Here is a 20,161-nt window from a genome sequence, read left to right as displayed (position 1 = left end):
TCCCTTAGTGGTAAACCTCGCTAAAGGAAGATGCGGTTAAGAAGGTAGATTGGAAATATTAAGTATACCTAAATGAGGAAAATATGTGTAATAATCGTCTAAATTTTTGTCAGTCTAATGTTTTTCTTTTTTTTTAGTCTAATGTTTTTCTAACAGCTTTATTGAGATACAATAAACATACAATATAATTTACCTATTTAAAGTGCACAATTCAGTGGTTTATAGTATATTCACAGAGTTATGCAACCATCGCCACAATTTTAGAACATTTCAACACCCCAAAAGAAATCCCGTGCCCATTAAAAGTCACTCCCAAATTCTCTTCAAACCACTCTCCACCCCAGCCCTAAGCAACTAATTTACTTCTGTCTCTAGAGATTTTCCTATTCTGGATTATTTCCTACAAAAGGAATCATATAATATGTGGTCTTTGGGGACTGATTCCTTTCACTTAGTATAATGCTTTTAGAGTATTAGGTAGTGAACTTTAATAATGAAGGCAGTTATTATGAAGTTTCATTCATGTCATACCAGTGTCAGTATTGTATGGAATAAAACTCCATTGTGTGAATATACCACATTATGTTTATTCATTCATCAGCTGATGAACATTCAGGTTATTTCTCCATTTTGGCTACTATGAATAATGCTGCTATGAACGGTCATGTGCAAGTTTTTGTGTGGATATGTGTTTTCATTTCTGTCAGGTAAATACCTAGGAGTGGAATTGCTGGGTCAGATGGTAGTTCTTTGTTCAACCTTCTGAGCAACTGCCAGACTGTTTTCCAAACTGGCTCCTGCATTTTCCATTCCAACTGATGATTTAAAAAAATTTCTACAAGGCTGTAGAAATTTGACATTAACTCTTTTGGCTAACTTTCTCAAACATATTTTATCTGAGGTAAATTCTATTATTTTAAATATGTGTAATTTTCACTGCTTTTTATTTCAATATAAAATATTCATAATTCCTATAAGAACTTAGCTTTTAGACTCAATTAAGAAATAAATATAAAAAAAGAAAAATAGTTTTCAAACTAATTTTAAATTTAAATGCAATTTTGAGGAATAATTGGAATTTAATTCATTAGATTTTAAACTTCTTTTTTTTCATACCTCACATATAATGATGCTGATATAGTTATTGTTGTTTATGCTGCTACTTCTTTGTTCTGTTAAATTTTCTTTTCTTCCATGTGTTTTTTCTGGATTCTCTGCCTTGTGATTACAAAGAGGAATTCCTGACTTATCTAGAACACTACCAGCTAACTATTCCAATAAGGGTTGATCAAAATGGAGCTTTTCTCAGCTTTACTGTGAAAAATGATAAACACTCCAGGAGAAGACGGAGTATGGACCCTATCGATCCACAGCAGGCAGTATCTAAGTTATTTTTTAAACTTTCAGCCTATGGCAAGCACTTTCACCTAAACTTGACTCTCAACACAGATTTTGTGTCCAAACATTTTACAGTAGAATACTGGGGGAAAGATGGACCCCAGTGGAAACATGATTTTTTAGACAACTGTCATTACACAGGATACTTGCAAGATCAACGTAGTACAACTAAAGTGGCTTTAAGCAACTGTATTGGGTTGGTAAGTAGATGTTATAATTTTTAGTTTCTGATGGGGAATTAAGTTCATAATGTAAATGTCTTTCCTAACATTAATAATAGAGAGGTGGGTTAAGGAAGCTAACAGTCTAAATTTTTTTGTTATTCTTGCAGCCTTTGTTGTTGATGGTCCTTTGGTAATGTTTGCATTGACTTTGTAAAGAACAATTTTCATGACCCTATATTATTTGTAGAATAAATTGAGTACATTTATTGCTAGTTTCTTTGTTAGGCTTTATATATAAAACAGATTTTTTTGAATAAGAATTAATTATCCAAGATAAATCTGTTTTGAATCTTCTCATATGTTAAAATGACACTTGCTATTAAATATGATAGAAAAATACTATTCCTAGTCATCAGCACTGCTGTCTACATTTGGCATTAACACTAATTATACCATTGATAGTTTTAACAGCATGGTGAAATGAACCATGAGATGAGGGGGAAAAAAGGAAAAAAAAAAAACCCGAATTAATTCTGTTGTGAGACATGAGGGCAGAGAGTGATGGGGATTTGAAGGTGAGTTAGGACATGTAAGAGATAATGAAGGCCTGTGCAAGTTCTGTGGCACTGGCAATGTGCGGCAAAGAATGAATTTAAACCACAATTTTGCTGAGAAAATTTAGAGGGTTTGTGTCTTCCTAATTTTTTCTTACCCGGTATCTAAAAAGACACATAGTACATAGTAGGTGTTTAATAGTATGTTTAAAAATTGAGATAGAATTGAACTGGGTGTGGGTACATGGAGAGGAAGTAATTGAAGATGGCTGAGGTTTCTCTTTTGAATGACAGGTATATGGATTTGACTAGGTAAGAAAGGGGATGCCACTGGAATGCTGGTTTGGAGACAAATATGATATAGTAAATGTGAGGAATCTAAAGAAATAAGGTTACATATGTTTATTTATTTATTTTTTTAAAGATTTTATTTATTTATTCATAGACACAGAGAGAAAGAGGCAGAGACACAGGCAGAGGGAGAAGCAGGCTCCATGCAGGGAGCCCGATGTAGGACTCGATTCGGTCCCCAGGATCACACCCCAGGCTGCAAGCGGCACCAAACCGCTGCACCACCGGGGCTGCCCGGTTACATATGTTTAGGTGACATTTGGGAAATATAGCTCTGAAATTTAGAAAAGAATTTAGTTCTGGAAGCAGGTAATTTGAGAGTCATCAAGTGACCATGAAATTGTGAAAGATGTTTGATGAGTCTAAAGAGGATAAGGTTGAAAATGGAGACTCTTGTAAGGGGATAGCAGAGTGTCACCCATCTATTCTTCATCCTTTATTAAGACTCTGTTTCTTGCTCTCTTTCCCTCTATTTGTTAATACCTTTCTGTTTTACTTTGCTTCCTATTGAAACTGCATGGTCCATGTTGACTAACTTTGATTACTTAAGATGTGGTCCGCCAGATTTGTCCACCAAAGTTACTGTTTTCTCCTTGGCAACTAATAAGGAATTTGTGAGCAGATACTAGGAGACTGTAAATTCTGTTCCTCACATCACACTTTTGCCCACCAGACTTAGTAACTCCTGCCTTCATTCTTATTTTGTTATATGTTTCATTTTAATCAAATGTAATATGTAAACATGTTTTTTTGAAAAAAAAAAAAAAAAACTCACTTTTCACCTCCCCACCCCCCAGATAGTTTTTAAGTAGGCTTCACACCCAATGTGGGGCTTGAACTCTCGACCTGAGATCGAGTCATATGCTCTACCAATTGGGCCAGCCAGGTGCCCCTCAAAGGCCCTTTTAATCAATTCTCTTTTTAATTGTTTTATATAAAAATAATTTCAATGTAGAGATAATTAGTGTTTTCTAATCATATTTTCTCACCTATTTCAATACTACAATCCTTGCCCCATTCATTTTTTTTTATTTTTATTTTATGATAGTCACAGACAGAGAGAGAGAGAGAGGCAGAGACATAGGCAGAGGGAGAAACAGGCTCCATGCACCGGGAGCCCGACGTGGGATTCGATCCCGGGTCTCCAGGATTGTGCCCTGGGCCAAAGGCAGGCGCACTAAACCGCTGCGCCACCCAGGGATCCCTCCTTGCCCCATTCAAAGGAAAAGACTTCCTAACATTAGTGTCGAAGTTAGTTGTTGAAAATAATGTCACATTTTAGTTTGGTTTCTATTTGGACCATGGCTTTCTTATCCAGGTTTTGTATTTTTGGAGTTTCTAACTATTGTTATTTTGTCTTATTGTGAGAAAAAATGAATTTTTTAAAAAAACAAATGATCAGTATTAACCATTTCTTTTGTTTTATATCTATTGCTTGGAATATATTCCATTCTTCTTTGGAAGCTTATTTTTTCTTGGAATCTACTGGTTAATTTCTTGAGCAATTGTAAATCTCTTATCTAAGGATTCTTTTTTCCAAACTAGTTCTATATCTTCTTTCTGAGTTTACATCCTATTTTTATTGGAGAGCATCTTCAAGTAATTACCTCAGAAAATATGTCTGAGAAGTAAAATTTCTGAGTCCTTACCTATTTGAAGTACTTTATGTTGCCCTCATGTTTGGTTAATAATTTAGCTGGATGTGGCATTTGGTTTCAAAAATCATTTTTCTTCAGAACCATGGTTGGTGGAATTGGGAAAGGGAGATACAGGGTATCAAATTCATGAGTATGATTTTATATCTTAGGGAAAGATTTAAAGATCTTTAAAAAAATTAGCATTGATTCATTCATTTTGGGTAGCAGATAGAAGTGTGCTTCTTGTTCTTTTTCTTTCCTAAGATTTTTCCTCAGTGAAAATGATATGATCTTCTCTTTATCCTTCCTATTTTAAGAATTTTATAATAATGTGATAAGCTGTAGATCTTCTTTCCTTATCCTTACTTGGTTTTAAATGGATGCTTTCAATTTAAAGACACTCCTTCAGCTTAGAGAAATAAAAAAAAAAATTCCTTAATAATTTTCTCTTCTTGTTCCCCAGTCTCTGCCTTTTTGTAATTGATTCTTCTCTTTTCTTTCTTTTTTCCTTTTTTTGTTCTAAGTTCTATGAGATTTCTCCAATTTTGCTTTATTTTCCTTCTTGGTTTAAAAATTAGTCATACTTCTAATTTTCAAGAGATTTTCCTTTTTGATTGTTCCTTTCTTTACATTTTGTTCTTATTTCTTATGTCCACAGTTATTTCCTTTTTTTTTTTTAATTTTTTATTTATTTATGATAGTCAGAGAGAGAGAGAGAGAGGCAGAGACACAGGCAGAGGGAGAAGCAGGCTCCATGCACCGGGAGCCCGACGTGGGTTTCGATCCCGGGTCTCCAGGATCGCGCCCTGGGCCAAAGGCAGGCGCCAAACCGCTGCGCCACCCAGGGATCCCTCCACAGTTATTTCCACAGTTGCCTTTTACATTTTCCCTTATTCATTCATCCAGTCACCAAATACTTATAAGTACCTATTATATATAGAATAGGCACCGATATAGGTGCTAGGAGTACAATAGTGAACAAAAGTGAAATCCCTGTCATCATAAAGCTTTCATTCTCACGGAGGGGATACACAAATAAATAAATAAAAATCACTGGCTTGGTTTCCTGGGGTGTGGGCTCAGCGTGCCCCACCTCTCCTCAGCCCAGCCTAGAGCATAGAGGTCTGCTTCCCCCTGCTATGGGAGAGGTTCTTGAGATGGGAGCCTTGCCCTCAGGACTGTCTTGGCCTCACATTAAAAAAAAAAAAAGATAAATAAATATCACAGTATGTTGGATAATTATAAGTTCTAAGGTGAAAAAATATTGAGTAAAGACATAAGGAAAATGAGGAAGGGAAGCTTGCATCTGAAGGATAGGATTTCCACGTGGAAATCTTCAAGTATAAAGATGTGATCTTTTTTTTTTTAAAGATTTTATTTATTTATTCATGACAGACACACAGAGAGAGGCAGAGACGCAGGCAGAGGAGAAGCAGGATCCATGCAGGGAGCCCAATGTGGGACTCGATGTGTGGGACTCGATCCTAGGACCACAGGATCAAAGGCAGATGCTCAACCACTGAGCCACCCACCCAGGCATCCCATAAAGATGTGATCTAAGAGTGTTTGGGGGACAGCAAAAAGACTGCCCTGGCTGGAACTCAGTGAAAGAGAGGAAGTGTGATCGAAGATGAGGTTAGAGAACTGGGGGCTGGATGGTAGATTTTAGAGGATGCAGGATTAAATAAATGATGACTCCAAGCTTGAGGCCTGAGCAACTAGAAGAAAGCAGCCATGAGTTGAGATGAAAAAGATTCAGGTATTAACTGAGATGGAAAGCTGGAGGAGGACCATTTGTGGGAGGTATGTATCTTAGGTTCAGTTGGGCATATTAAATTTGACTGTTGTATAAGATACTGGGTATGCAAGCCTGAAATTCAGGAGAGAGAGATGAATTAAGGAATTATAAATTTGGAAGTCATCAATATATAGATGACATTTAAAGCCAGGAGATTATATGGAATTGCTCAGTGTGGGGGAATAGAGATAGGGTAAAGAAGAGGTTTTAAAAAAGAGAGAGAGAGAGATTTAAGGAACTGAGCCTTTGGGCACTCCAGGAGGTTAGGGAAGTCAGAAAGATGTGGAGGAGACAGCAAAGAATAGTAGGGAAAGAAAGTTGAAGGAAAACCAGGCGAAGATCCTAGAAGCTAAGAGGAGGAAGTATTTATTTCAAGAGAAAAATGCTGCTGAATAAAAAAAAAAAAAAAGAGCACTGAGAACTGACCATTGGATTTATCAATGAGGAGGTTGTTTGGTGACCTTGACAAAAGCACTGCTGAAGTCATGGTGGAATATAGAAAATAGCAAAAACCTGATTGAAGTGGGTTTGAAAAGGAATGGGAGAAAAGAGTATGTAGTTAATTATTTTAAAGACTTTTGAAAAAGTAAATGGTCAGTTGCTACAGGCAGAGTGGGGTCAGAGGAGGTTTTGTTTTGTTTGATAAAGATGGGAATGATCATATAGAGAGAAGGAAAATTTCTCCAGTTCATCCATAAGAAGAAGGAAGTAAAATAGATTATATGGACATGAGATGCAGGTAGGCAGATATTTGTGTTGTAGGAGTTTGCAGGAGGTTGTACGATGTTTATTGGAATGGAAGATGGCAAACTGATTTATTAAGGGATTAAGAGGAGACGAGAAAGAATGGAATATTTATGCAAAAGAGCAGGATACTGAAAGTATTAGAGAAACATAGTGTAATTGCTGTGAAGCATTCAGGGCACTGTTGAGATCATGGTCGTCATACGTTTAAAGTGAGACTAGTCAGCATCGCAATGTATTTTTCTCTGGCTAAATGAAGCTGCAAGGTTGCAAGCTCAGAGGAGCAAAACTGACTTGATCAGAGTTTTGGTTTAGCCAAATAAATTCTGTGAAGGGAGAAAAGGGCAAGGGAATTGAAGGTGGAACTGAAGATGGATTAGGAGGGAAGTAAGAGTAAGGCCGTGAAGTGGGTAGAGGATAATGAAGAGGTAGTAGAATCACTGGGTCTTGGTGGGTATAAAAGAACTATTCCTGGAGCTGGGATACTAGAGGAACCGTCCTGGAAGAATAAAAGGTTGGGATACTTGAAATTGAGATTTTGGCAGGGTTGTAAGTATTGAAAATACTGAACTCTAGGGTTTGACCATGGGTATGAATGCCTAAGATAAAGTGAACGATGAGATACTTGATGGAGAGCAGGTCCAAGGATTGAGAGGGCAGGGGCTGAAGAACCCATGTATGTCAGTAGTCCTTAGCCTTAACTAGTACTACATCAACAGTCCATGAATGGAATTCAGAGGGTTTGTCAACTGGAAAGGGGAAAATGACATCTTTATCTTTACTAATTACTTCCTTTTTTTTTTTTTTAAGATTTCATTTATTTGAGACAGAAAGGGAGAAAAAAAGTGAGAGCACCATAGCAGGGGGAGGGGCTAAGGGAGAAGGAGCAGGGCCTGATCCTAGGACCCTGTGATCATGACCTGAGCTGAAGGAGATGTCCAGCCTGCTGAGCCACCCAGGCTTCCCAATATTTACTAATTCTTAACCGAAATTTAATATTTCCTTCAATTATGAATATAGACAAACCAATACAGTAATAACTGACCTCAATAGAAATTATAGATATTTTTGTATTTTGTTACAGTCCTGCATGTTCTTCAAAATATTATTTATGTTAATCACTATTATGAAATTGTGATAATTATTAGATCCACAGCCGATCTTCTCATTTAAAATATTAGAAAAAGCCATCTATCTGCATTCCTTATATTACATTTAAAAAATACTTCGATAATGGCATTTCACTACAACTGGTTTTCTTTATAATCCTATATATTTTTCTGTACTTAAAATAATTATTCTGAGAAGTAATCCCCTGGTTTCATCCCCACTAGATTTCTTTTTTAAAATATATATATTTTTAAAGATTTATTTATTTATTCATGAGAGAGAGAGAGAGAGAGGGATTGAGGCAGAGACATAGACAGAGGGAGAAGCAGGCTCCATGTAGGGAACCTGACATGGGACTCGATCCTGGACTCCGGGATCACGCCCTGTGTCAAAGGCAGATGCTCAACCACTGAGCAACCCAAGCGTCCCATCTCCACTAGATTTCTAAAGGGATCCAAGGCACACACAGATTTTAAGAACTGGTGACTTAAGATATTGAAATCAACAATTATTTCAGAAACAGTATTGCAGAGGGTGACAGTGATCCAGAAGCTAAAGTCTTCAAAGAATAAGGAAAGTGCCTGTGGATCAGTAGGTAACTGCAATAGCAAAGGGAGCCAGTGACGGCATAATGGCAGAGCTTTTGTGTTTTGTTTTGTTTTAGAGGAGGGAGTGAGTGAGAGTTGTTCAGAAATGGCAGTGAATCACAAGGACATTTACCCTACCTCCTGGTCCAATAGGAGGCATATCAGAGAGAAAGCAGAGGATCCACGATTCCAGAGGGTTGCATGGAAGAAAGAGTGTCATTTAGAGAGACTCAGGTATTTGAGTAAGAGGAAGTGAACATTCGCAAATGAGGCTGAGCATGAGTTTGAGAAGGGACAATGGAAGTGTTTTAAATGGCAAGAGGGGAGAAGTAGGAGATGGGATAAGAAAACATGATATGTACAACCATATGGGGAATAGAATCCGGGGGATGGGATCTTAGGCTTCTTGTAGGGAATGGCATGTCAGGGAGAGGGAGTGTGATGATGTTCATTCTGATGGCCTGAGGCAGACCATGTAGAGATGTGTGGGGATGCTGAAGGAAGTGAGATCAGGGCTCTTGCTAGCATGTGCACATTTCTAGGACATCGACTTAACTGGCCTCTAGCACCTTTCTAACAATTTCGTAGTCATTTTCCCCTTTCTTCCCTCTAGCTCCAGAAGCTCCCTGCTGTTTCTCAAATACTGTGTGTGTGCTCATACCCCCATGCCTTTGTTGCCATTCCCACTATCTAATCTGCTCTTTTCCAAGATAATCTGTTTGACTTACTCCTTCACTTTGTTCAGGTTTCTGTACAAATACCACTTTGCTAGAGAGGATGTCCCTGACCATCCTTAGCAGTTTATATAATTCTCTCACTTCTGATTGTTCTCTGTCCTCTTGCATTGCCTTTTTTTTCCCCTTAACATTGGACACTACCTGGTGATCATTTATCTAATGAATGAGTCTCTTTTATCTAGCTCCTTCCACTAGAATATAAGCTCCATCATAGAGCTAGAAGTTTGGTTTTCTCACTACTGTATCTCTATCACCTAGAACAGTACTTGCTGTGTGATAGGCACTCAGAACATTCTTGGTGAAAGAATAAGTCAGAAACAACCCTCAAAAGGTAAGGGGATTAAAATATAGTGCTAATAACCCAAGCTCCAAAATCGATGGAACGAGTTGGTTACTTAACTTGGCTCAGTCTGTGTTTCTCATCTGCAAAGTGGAGCTGATAGTAGTAGTTACTTCAGAGAGCTATTAAGATTAAATGAGATACTGTGTATAAACATCTTACAGAGTACCGAACACATAAAGTCTCTGGATTTTTTTTTTCCCCCGAGTCCTTCCATACTTGGAATTAGAGATTTTTGTTTATTTACCAGGCTACTGACTCTGTTTTTCCCAGCAACCTGAACTTCTTGTCTGGGACCTTTCAACATCCTTCTGCCCACAGTTCAGCTTGATATGACTTTAGTCCTCTACCCTTTCTGGGCAGTACTCCTGACCCCACTTCTTCCAGTTCCCTCTTATCAAAACTTCTTATGCATGCCCTCTTTTCTGCAGGACCATGCTCAGTTTGCTATCATATTGTTAATCTTCCTGATAGGGTAATTCATGCTCAGGTATTAGGTTTTGATAATGGTATATTATGTTATTCCTGTGAGTATTTGCCTTTAGTTTAGGGACTAATATCCTTAAAGTAAAGCAGATAATGGTGAAAATAATGCAAAGTGACTAAATCATGCTTTTTCTTGGTTTGTTTTTTGCATTCTTTAGCTGCTCATTTCACATAAGTGCCTGCCAACTTCATCTATTAGTTAGAGCAGCTCTGATTATGCCTTATCTTTCTTTCCAAGCATGTGGTACTTAACATGAATTTCCCTAAACAGAATCATAGAGATTTAGATTCAAACGGACCTTAGAGGTTATCCGGGCCAGAGATTTTCAGCTTTTTTCTTTTTAAATCAGGAAAACCCTTTTCTCAAATGAAATGTTATGTGGAAACATACTATACAGATTAATAAAAGCACAGCTGATTGTTGAGTCCAGGAATCTAAGCCTTATAGGTCTCCCTTTGTTGTCTGGGGCAATCCCCTAAGGGCACTTCCTTGGAACCCTTAGGGCTCCCCAGAGTGCTGTTTTAAAACCACTAATTTACACCAACCCTTTCATTTTTCCAGCTGAGGAAATACACTCAGAGAGTTTGTGTTTTATCCAGTGTTATGGGATAAATTAGTTGGATTAAGAGCAGTCCTCACATGTGTGTTACTTAAGAAAACACTAATAGACCAGTATGGAAGTTCTTATTTCTAAGGCAGATAACTTTTACTGTCTTATTTCTTTTAATCAACCAACTTTTATTTGGTATTCATACTACATATGAGACACTTTCTATGGTTATAACTGATACAAAGATTTATGAGACATAACCTTTTGCCTTAAAAAAGCTAATAATATATAGTTGGGAAGATAAAACATGCAGTTGAAAAGTTAAACCAAATGAAAATATAACTTCCAGACTTGAGGTGTAGCAAAGAAGTGCGAAATTAATTAAAAATAAATGGTACCAGTAATAAGCTCTTTTGGATATCAGAAGAGGGCGAAGCTCCTCCATTTGGGCTAAAGAAAACTTTAAAAAGGAATTGTGTTTGAGCTGAGTAACACTTGGCTATGTAAATAAGTGTAAAGAATATATCATATGAATAAGAGCAGAGCTTTGTGTGAATTGCAGCTCTTTCATTTATCTCTACATAATGTTGGGGAAGTTTTTAACCTCTGGGTCTGTTACTTCAACTGCAGAATAGAGGTACATAGGATGTCTATCAATTAAGGTAATAGTAATAAACCTTATGTCAATTATTTATCACAGTAGAAATTTATTTCTCCTTTTTGTTGGTGTCTATGCTGGACAGCAATATAAAGTCACTCAGGGTCCCAGATTACTTCTTTTTCAGCTTCTGCCTCCCCTCGGTAGTTTTTCTGAGAGAGTAGAAAATTTTCCTGGAGGTTTTCAAGGGGTTGAGCTTAAAAGTGGTATATAGTATTCTGCTCATTTCCTATTGGCCAAAGCTTAATTACAGAGCTATGCCTAAACACAGAGGATGAAGTTAAGCTGTGTGCACAATTTGGAAAGGAAAAAAGTCTTAGTGAACAAATGGAGGTCTCTGCTACCTCAGAGAGTCTGGGGGAAGATTGGGAGAAATAATGTATGTGTCATGCTTAGTATAAGGCATGTATGGCATGTAGAAGAATTTAAACATCCTTTTTAAAGTAGAGGTAAATTTATATAATGTTTTGTTGAGTATAGATAATCCACTAAATTTCTATTAACATATGTTTTAAGCTCTTTTTGGCGAGGTATCAACTTGGTTTTGATTCTCGGTAATGATAATTGATATTTAAAATGATTCTTCTTGGTAAATTCTTTGTTTCTTCTTCTTTTAGCATGGTGTTATTGCTACAGAAGATGAAGAATATTTTATTGAACCATTAAAGAATACCACAGAGGATTCCAAACATTTTAGTTATGAAAATGGCCATCCTCATGTTATTTACAAAAAGTCTACCCTCCAGCAACGGCATCTGTACGATCACTCTCATTGTGGGGTTTCAGGTGAGTGAGTGTGTGGCTTTTACAAAGTGTATTATATTATGTTGCCATTCTCTTTCTTCTGACACCTATGGAAAGGTTAATAATAAACATCATTAGGAATTTGAGTAATTAGAATGATAATACCCAGAGTGTCACTTATCCAATGCCTTATGATTTCACTCATATTTGGAATTTAAAAACCATATAAGGAAAAAAAGGGGAAAAAAAGACATGAACAAAAGACCAGGCTTTTAAATACAGGGAACAAACTGGTAGTTGCCAGAGGGGAGGTAGGTGTGGGGCTGGGTAAAATAGGTAAAGGGGATTAAGAGCACACTTGCCTTGATGAACACTGGATAATGTATAGAATTTTTGAATCATTATGTTGTACATCTGAAAATGATATATGTTAATTATACTTCAATTTAAAAAAAAAGAAAAAAACTTCCTACCTTTTCAGTAGAAAAAAAAAAGATATCACTTATCAATATTTTGAAGTCAATTTTGGAAGTTCTTTGAGAAGTCCTTAAAATATAAGTCTACATAAAATTATTTTTTCTTTGAAAAGGGGGAAAACCCACCCTATTTTATCCAGGTAATAGTTATAATTTTCAAACACAAGTGTTCCATATTATAATTTTCATGCACAAGTGTTGCATAGTACTTTATGCTGTTTGGTTAGCCTGATATTTTTATGCTAATTGAAAAACTTCAGACACTTAAATAAGATTTCAGTAATCTTAAGGTAGTATTCAAAGACAGTGATAGTCGGGTACTATAGAAATACATAACAGGGACAGGAAACCTAGACATTAGCAGTCAAAGAAGGCTTCATGGAAGAGTGACTTCTAAGTTGAGGCCTGAGGGAGAAAGAGAAGGGAGCTGTGCAGAAGTAGAGGGAACAGTTGGTAGAGTGTTCTATATAGAGGAAACAGCATTTATAAAAATTCTGAACCAAAAGAGAGATTGTCACATTGCAGTCATTGCCAGTTCCTATAATGAGATGTTAGAATGTGGGCTGGAGGGATGGGATGGATTTCATGGTAGGTGAGGAGTGACAGAGATGAAAATGAAGTGACAAGGAAGGCCAAGACACAAAGGATTTGTAAATCACGTTAAGGAGTTTGATTATCCTAAGTGTGCTGGGAACCCATTGAAAGGCTTTAAGCAGGAATCACCTGATCAGATCTGGGTGTTAGAAGTATTACTCCGGCAGCCCTATGGAGACTGAGAGGAGAGCAAGACTAGAGGGAAGGGGTTAGGAGATTATTTAGTGTAAAGATGAGAAAACTTACCGAATAGAGGATATAGCTTGGCATAGTAGAAAGAATATGGCCTTTTCTGTATCTTTGGACAAATGAACCGACCTCTCTGAGTACTTTTCTCAACACACATTAGTTGCTTAGTCAAACTGTAGCTATCATTATTATTGAGATGTCTGTTTCTGGTATTTAAAGAGCTATTTTAAAAACAAACAAAAAGATTAGGGGCACCTGGCTGGCTCAATCAGCAGAGCGTACAACTCTTGATCTTGGGATTGTGGATTTGAGCCCCACATTTGATATAGAGATTACTCAAAAATAAAATCTTTAAAGGGACACCTGAGTGGTTCAGTTGGGTAAGCATCTGCTTCTTGATTTTGACTCAGGTTGTGGTCTCAGGGTTGTGATATAGAGTCCCCCATTTGGACTAGGCACTCAGTGGGGAGTCTGCTTAAGTTCTCTCTCTCCTTCTCCCTTTGCCCCTCCCCTGCTTTCTCTCCAAAAAAAAAAAAAATCATAATAAATAAATCAAAATAAAATCTTTAAAAAATTTTAAATATTAGATTTGTTCTGTATAATTCTCATAGGTGGAGCCAGGGGAAGTTTATTTCAGTATTTCAGCAGATTTCAGCTTAATAGAAAAAAAAAGTTCACCAAGTAGTTTTATTTTTTATTTTTATTTTATTTTATTTTTTTAAAGGTTTTATTTATTTATTCATGACAGACGCAGAGAGACAGGCAGAGAGAGACATAGGCAGAGGGAGAAGTAAGCTCCATGGAGGGATCCCGATGTGGGACTCGATCCCAGGTCTCCAGGACCACGTCCTGGGCCGAAGGCAGACACTAAACCGCTGAGCCATCCAGGGATCCCCCCCTACAAGTAATTTTAGGAACAAAATGGGATGGGTTCAAAGTAGATGTGTAAAAAATAGGACGGGTTATTTTATAAATTATGAATGCAACACTGTTTTGATTATATCCTTTTCTTCTGCTTCAAGTATAAGTGTTCTTTGGAGTTCTTTCTTCAACTGACTTCTTATTCTACATACTCCCTTGAGTAATCTCTGGGATGTCCTTGTTGATGAAGAGTAATTGGTACTAGAAAAAAGCCACTTAAAGTGAATTGGCTTAACACATGAAATAAAATTTCATAGGAAACAATGAAAAAATTTTGATGGGTTTTTGCATTGAGTAATGAAACTAAACATGGGAAATAGGTTAGTTTATCTTATGTTTAGCAAACTTTATAAGTACAACTTATATATATATATTCTTGAAAAAGTAGGTTTTAAACATTTAGTTGTTTATTGCAATATCAATTTTGCTAATATGATAAAATCATTTTTATCATATGATAAACATGACATTTTTATCATAACATGACATCCTTCACTCTATGCTTGTAAAGCTCACTTTTTCCAAAAATACTTAAAGATTGCACTGTATTCTGTAAGATATCTCTTAACCCTTAGATATTCAAATTATCCTCTTATTATTCACTGGTCTTACTGAGGCAGATTGTTCTTTTGCAAAGGCTGAGGCATGAATCAAATAGTTCAGCAAATCTACTCTTACTGCCAGTATAAAATTCTGTTCTTGTTGGGGAAGATTTTCTTCTACAAAGTCTGTTGGATTACTGTGCCATTAGCAAAAAATAAGGCAGATCAGTGAGACATTCTTGAATGGTTGAAAAATCTTGAGTGGATTCCTGTGACTATTTCCTCACCTTTAATCTATTCACTAGCCATTTCTGTTACTTTTAACACCAGTCCATTTAGTTCAGACCTTGTTATCTCTTGCCTGCACCACTGTAATGACTTTCTAACTGGAGTCTTCCTGTCTTCAGGTTTGTTTTTCTGTCTTAAGTGGGCTGTCTCCTACATCTGGCTGTATTATACACCTTCAAATGCTTCACTGGCTTCCCAACAGTGGAAAATCAGCAGTAGTTCCCTAGGTTCCATAGGAATATCACTAGAAAAGTATTTTGTGTTTAATAAGTTTGGGAAATGTCTGGTTAAGAACTTCTGATCTTAATTATGATACTATTTTGACAGCAAATTCAAGTGACACATGCATTTATAGGTATTAATTGCCACTTAATCTGTTATTTAGAACTCAACTTTACATAAAAATATAAGAAAAACCCTTTTGAGAGTAAGCATATTTATCTCCTATTCAGACATAAATTTTTGCATCTTAATTAGATTGTTATCAATTTCAAAAAAGTTTTGTAAAAAAATTTAGATAACATGGGATAAAAAGAAAAAAAAAGGAAGTGAAAGTTGCTCTTTTTACGACTACCCAGGGATAATTGAATGTTCTCATTGTCCATTGATGTAGATATCATTATGTCTCTATACCTGAATTGCTTACTTATGTATTTATTAAATAAATATTCATTTAGCATGTATGTGTCAGGCTTATTCTAAGCGTTGGGAATAGAGCAATAAATAAAACAAGAAAAGTATCTGCTCCCATGAAGCTTATATTTTAGTGAAGAGAGTTAATTAAAAAATCCAATCAAGCAAACAAATAAATACATGGCCAACTATCAAGAAGTAATAAGTGCTATTAGTGAAAAATAAAGCACATCAGTGCAGTAATTTTGAATGACTGTATATATTAAAAAATATTTTGAGATTGGTAAAAAAATTAAGATCTTATTTCACATGGCAAAGAGATCTGTGTATTTATTTGCTTTTGGGGAAAAGTTCTTTATTGTTTGTTTTTGGAGGAATGTTTTCTTTAATATTCTACACTCTATCCAAAATTAAATTGAGCATATGTAATGATTATCATTTGAATAACTACTAATCTTTGTTTTGAAACAAAACAAATCAATTGTGTATTCTATTTTAGACTAAAAAAAGATATTAGTTACAGATCATTAGGCATAACATTAAGCAGTCAATTGACAATTCTAGAACATAGATACTGTTTTGTAATGATCTAATCATGCTGGATTTATTTAGTTTTTAAAATGAAATCAGATATCTTTATTATGTTTATTGTGTATTTTTTACATATATATCTATGTATATATATATATACCTCAGACTACAAATTCTTTGCGTATAAGCCTCTTGCCATTTATGAATGCCCATAAAAGACATTATATATATTTATCTGATGGAGTAATAACCAAGCACACTAACAATTTAAAAAGCTAAAAGTCTGAAATTTATGAAAATGATGAGAACAGCAGTTGCCTTATATAGCGTGCTATCTATTGAGAAACACCATTGCTGTGTTTATTTTGTCCAATCATGTCTTTTTACAGATACTTTAAATAAATATAAGAGGAAACTGATGAATAGATCAGAGAAGTGAAAATGATAAAAATAATGGAAATTATTTTTTTAAACCTTTTTTTTTTTAAAGATTTTATTTATTTATTCATGAGAGACACACAGAGAGAGGCAGAGACACAGGTAGAGAGAGAAGCAGGCTCCTCACAGGGAGCCCAACATGGGACTCAATTCCGGATCGGGAGTCACACCCTGAGCCAAAAGCAGATGCTCAACCATTGAGCTACCCAGGCGTCCCAAAATAATGGAAATTAAATCCTATATTTAGACTTTTAGGCTGTCCATCCAGACGAAGGGAAAAACTAGGCATGATTTGAATACATGAATGATTTTATGATTTTGGAAGACTGAGCAAAAAAAAAATGGCATTATGTTAATGCAGAAAGGATTTTGACTGTTTCATAACAATATTACCACAAACTCAGTGGCTTAAGCAATATACTTTTATTACCTCACAGTTTCTGTGGACCAGAAGTTATACATGAATGAGTTAATTGACTTAGCCTCAGCCAGGACTGAGTTCTCATCTGAAGCCTTGACTGGGGAAGAATCTACCTTCCTATTCCTGTGGTTGTTGGCTGCATTTAGTTCCTTGGTGTTTTAAGACTAAAGCTTTAGTTTGGAGTTAGTTGTCTGCCAGAGGCCATCTGCAGTTCCTTTCCATGTACAGTTCATCAACTTGGTTGCTTGCTTTCTTAAAGCTAGCAAAGGGAAAACTCTAGTAAGAAAAGCTACTATAATATTATGTAACATAATTATGTACTATATATATATATATATATATATATATATATATATATAATCATGTACATCCCTTTATCTTAGCTATATTCTCTTGATTAGAAGCAAGATACAGATCCCACCCACACTAAAGGGGAGGCAGTCACACAAAGTGTAAACATTAGGAGGTCATGGGGGCCACTTTAAGAGTCTGTCTGGAATAGGGGAATACTTACTGGCTGTCTAAAAATTTATACTATTGAAATAAGAAGTAATGGGTCTCTGCCCCTCTCAACCTTTAGTAATAAAAATACTCATTTAATGTATATAAATTTCAAAAATAAGGGATGCCTGGATGGCTTAGTGGTTGAGCACCTGCCTTTGGCTCAGGGCTTGATCTTGGAGTACTGGATTGAGTCTCACATTGGGCTCCCTGCATGGAGCCTGCTTCTGCCTCTGCCTGTGTCTCTGCCTCTCTCCCTCTCTATGTCTCTCATGAATAAATAAATAAAATCTTTAAAAAACAAAAAAACAAAAAATATTTTATTGGTATTTGTTGTAGTCATTTCTATCTCTTCTTTCTTAAAATTTATAACTTTTACCAAAGTAATTTTCAAAAGGTAGAAACTAAAGTAATTAGAAAAATAATGGAAAATACTGCCAGTTTCTGTTAATTATATTATATAAATTAATCTGATTCTTCCTCAATAAATTTTTTAGTAAGTAGATGTTAGATTTCTTGTTCAACATACAGGGCAGCCCGGGTGGCTCAGTGGTTTAGTGCCATCTTCAGCCCAGGGCGTGATCCTGGAGTCCCGGGATTGAGTCCCACATCAGGTTCCTTGTGTGGAGCCTGCTTCTCCCTTTGCCTCTGTCTCTGCCTCTCTCTCTCTCTCCCTGTGTCTCTCATGAATAAATAAATAAAATCTTTAAAAAAAAAAGATTTCTTGTTCCAACATACAGATATGAAAGTGAGGTGTGAAAGGACCTATATCTGTTCAAGTTTATTAAATAAAGATGAATATAAATGAGACAAGTGTTTACAAATGCCATAGTATTAAAAGATTTACTTTGAACTGAAAGACCAATTGGCTAGAAAACAAAAGATTAAACTGCAATCCACAGTAAAATGTGGTTTAAAGGAAGTCATGCTCTATCATAGTTTTTCAACTCTCGTAATGTCATTTACCTCTAGATTTTAGAAGAATACTTTGGGTACTCTTAGTATAAATAGTTGCGTACTGCAAAACTAAATGAAAAACTTAATTCACAGCCTTTTAGAATTGAAATTTCTAGACTAGTAGAATTGCTTTAATTAAGATAGTTTAATAAAGGATCTTACTTTAAAGTAATGCTCAGAGGTGTCTTAGGAATAGAATTTGTGGATGGTGAGTTCAAGCCCCATATTGGGCAATATAGCTTAATTTAAAAAAGGAATAGATTTTTGCAGTACTGATGTTCTTCATCAGAACTGTCTAGGGTGTTTAGAAAGTTAACGCTCTAGTTGTTTTTAAAAAAAACTTTGTACATATTCTATATTTTAAAATATTATGACAATTTCTCACTGGAATAATATGAAATGATTACTTAAAAATATTTTGATTACATAATTCATTAGACTTATTTTTGGTTTTTATGAACAGCTGTATGCTATTAATGTTTAATTTGTTTCAGATAATGACTTTTTTGAAAACTTTAAAGAATTTAATTTTCTCACTACTGCATTTCCTCATCCTCTCTCCTCATTTTGAAAATCTTAGTATCTTAGACAACTTATGAGAAGCAAGTAAGTTTAATTGGTGAACCTACCTGAACCTAGTTAATTATTTTTATTGTAGACCTCATAAGAAGTGGGAAACCTTCGTGGCTGAATGAAACATCTGCTTTTCCTTCTTCACTACCAATTAATGGCTCGCATATCCGCCACAGACAGAAGAGATCAGTAAGCATTGAGCGGTTTGTGGAGACACTGGTAGTGGCAGACAAAATGATGGTGGGCTACCATGGCCGCAAAGACATTGAACATTACATTTTGAGTGTGATGAATATTGTAAGTTTGATGCCTCTATATAATATTTTAATTTAATAATTTGTGGTTTTGACTAAGGTCATGGATTTTTAATGTGAATTAAGGTTTTAAGAATTTGCTCATCTAAAATGAGAAATAATTGATATATTAATGCTTCAGTTCCATAGAAAATTAATTTAAAGGTGACTTTACTCTTCATTTTCAGATAATGGGTTATATTAAATCTTGTTTAAGAGGTTTTCTTTAACTTGAAATATCAGCTCACCCTCTTAATTACTATGTTGTAGTTCAGTTTTAGGAGAAAATACTTCTTGAGGGAAATTTGTATAAAAATCTTTTATGGAGGCATCTTGAGGGTAGAATTCTAAGTGGTATGAGATAAAATAATAGCTTTTTATATACAAAGCAGTTTGATTTATGAAAAATTGTTTTATCATTCTTTAAAAAAATATTAAACAATCACCCTATGATTTTTGTCTGACTTTGTGTCTTTTCTTATTTTCTGGAGGTCAGGTTGCCAAACTTTACCGTGATTCCAGCCTAGGAAACGTTGTGAATATTATAGTGGCCCGCTTAATTGTTCTTACAGAAGATCAGGTAAGAATGAGTTAGTTTAGAAATCTAAAACCCTTAGCAGACAGACTATAGAATTATGTATTATAAAATAAAATATTTTATTATTGCTCCTCTTAGGAAGTTCTGGTTGAATAGGATTTTCACTACTAAGCATTTAATATTTTAAGCAAATTTTAAATAGTATGTAAGAATATACCACGTATGTCATGTTAAAGCTATATATGTATATTAGCTATATGTTTCAGAGTAAAGATGAGCATTTGCATGGCAGATCTAATAATAGTGGTTTTGGTTGCTGAGAATCACATATATTCACATTATCATTAAAGCTGGAACTGGAAAGAATGTTCAATAGTACACTAAATTAACTCTAGGTCAGATATTAC

At 35.5% G+C, this 20,161-nt stretch overlaps 1 protein-coding gene and 1 non-coding gene across 5 annotated transcripts in view; both read left to right on the top strand.

Moving 5' to 3' along the window:
• ADAMTS6 (ADAM metallopeptidase with thrombospondin type 1 motif 6) overlaps positions 1-20,161 on the top strand; it is a 297,356-nt gene that overhangs the window by 13,956 nt on the left and 263,239 nt on the right. For all 4 annotated transcript variants that reach the window (XR_007406729.1, XR_007406731.1, XM_049103149.1 and 1 more), the window contains exons 3-6: positions 1,234-1,598; positions 11,733-11,901; positions 19,009-19,220; positions 19,713-19,796. Coding sequence is in view for 2 of the 4 variants with exons in the window: in XM_049103149.1 (XP_048959106.1) it covers positions 1,234-1,598; positions 11,733-11,901; positions 19,009-19,220; positions 19,713-19,796 (830 nt within the window). In the remaining 2 variants the exon portion in view is untranslated. The remainder of the gene's footprint in view (positions 1-1,233; positions 1,599-11,732; positions 11,902-19,008; positions 19,221-19,712; positions 19,797-20,161) is intronic.
• On the top strand, positions 5,159-5,301 carry LOC112660692 (small Cajal body-specific RNA 21). The gene has a single exon (XR_003137140.1). It is a non-coding gene; the product is annotated as a small Cajal body-specific RNA 21 (non-coding RNA).

Source organism: Canis lupus, chromosome 2 (assembly GCF_003254725.2).
Source record: "Canis lupus dingo isolate Sandy chromosome 2, ASM325472v2, whole genome shotgun sequence".
NCBI lineage: Eukaryota > Metazoa > Chordata > Mammalia > Carnivora > Canidae > Canis > Canis lupus.
The sequence above is the reverse complement of the archived record's forward strand: the minus strand, read 5'-3'. Positions and strand labels throughout refer to the sequence as shown.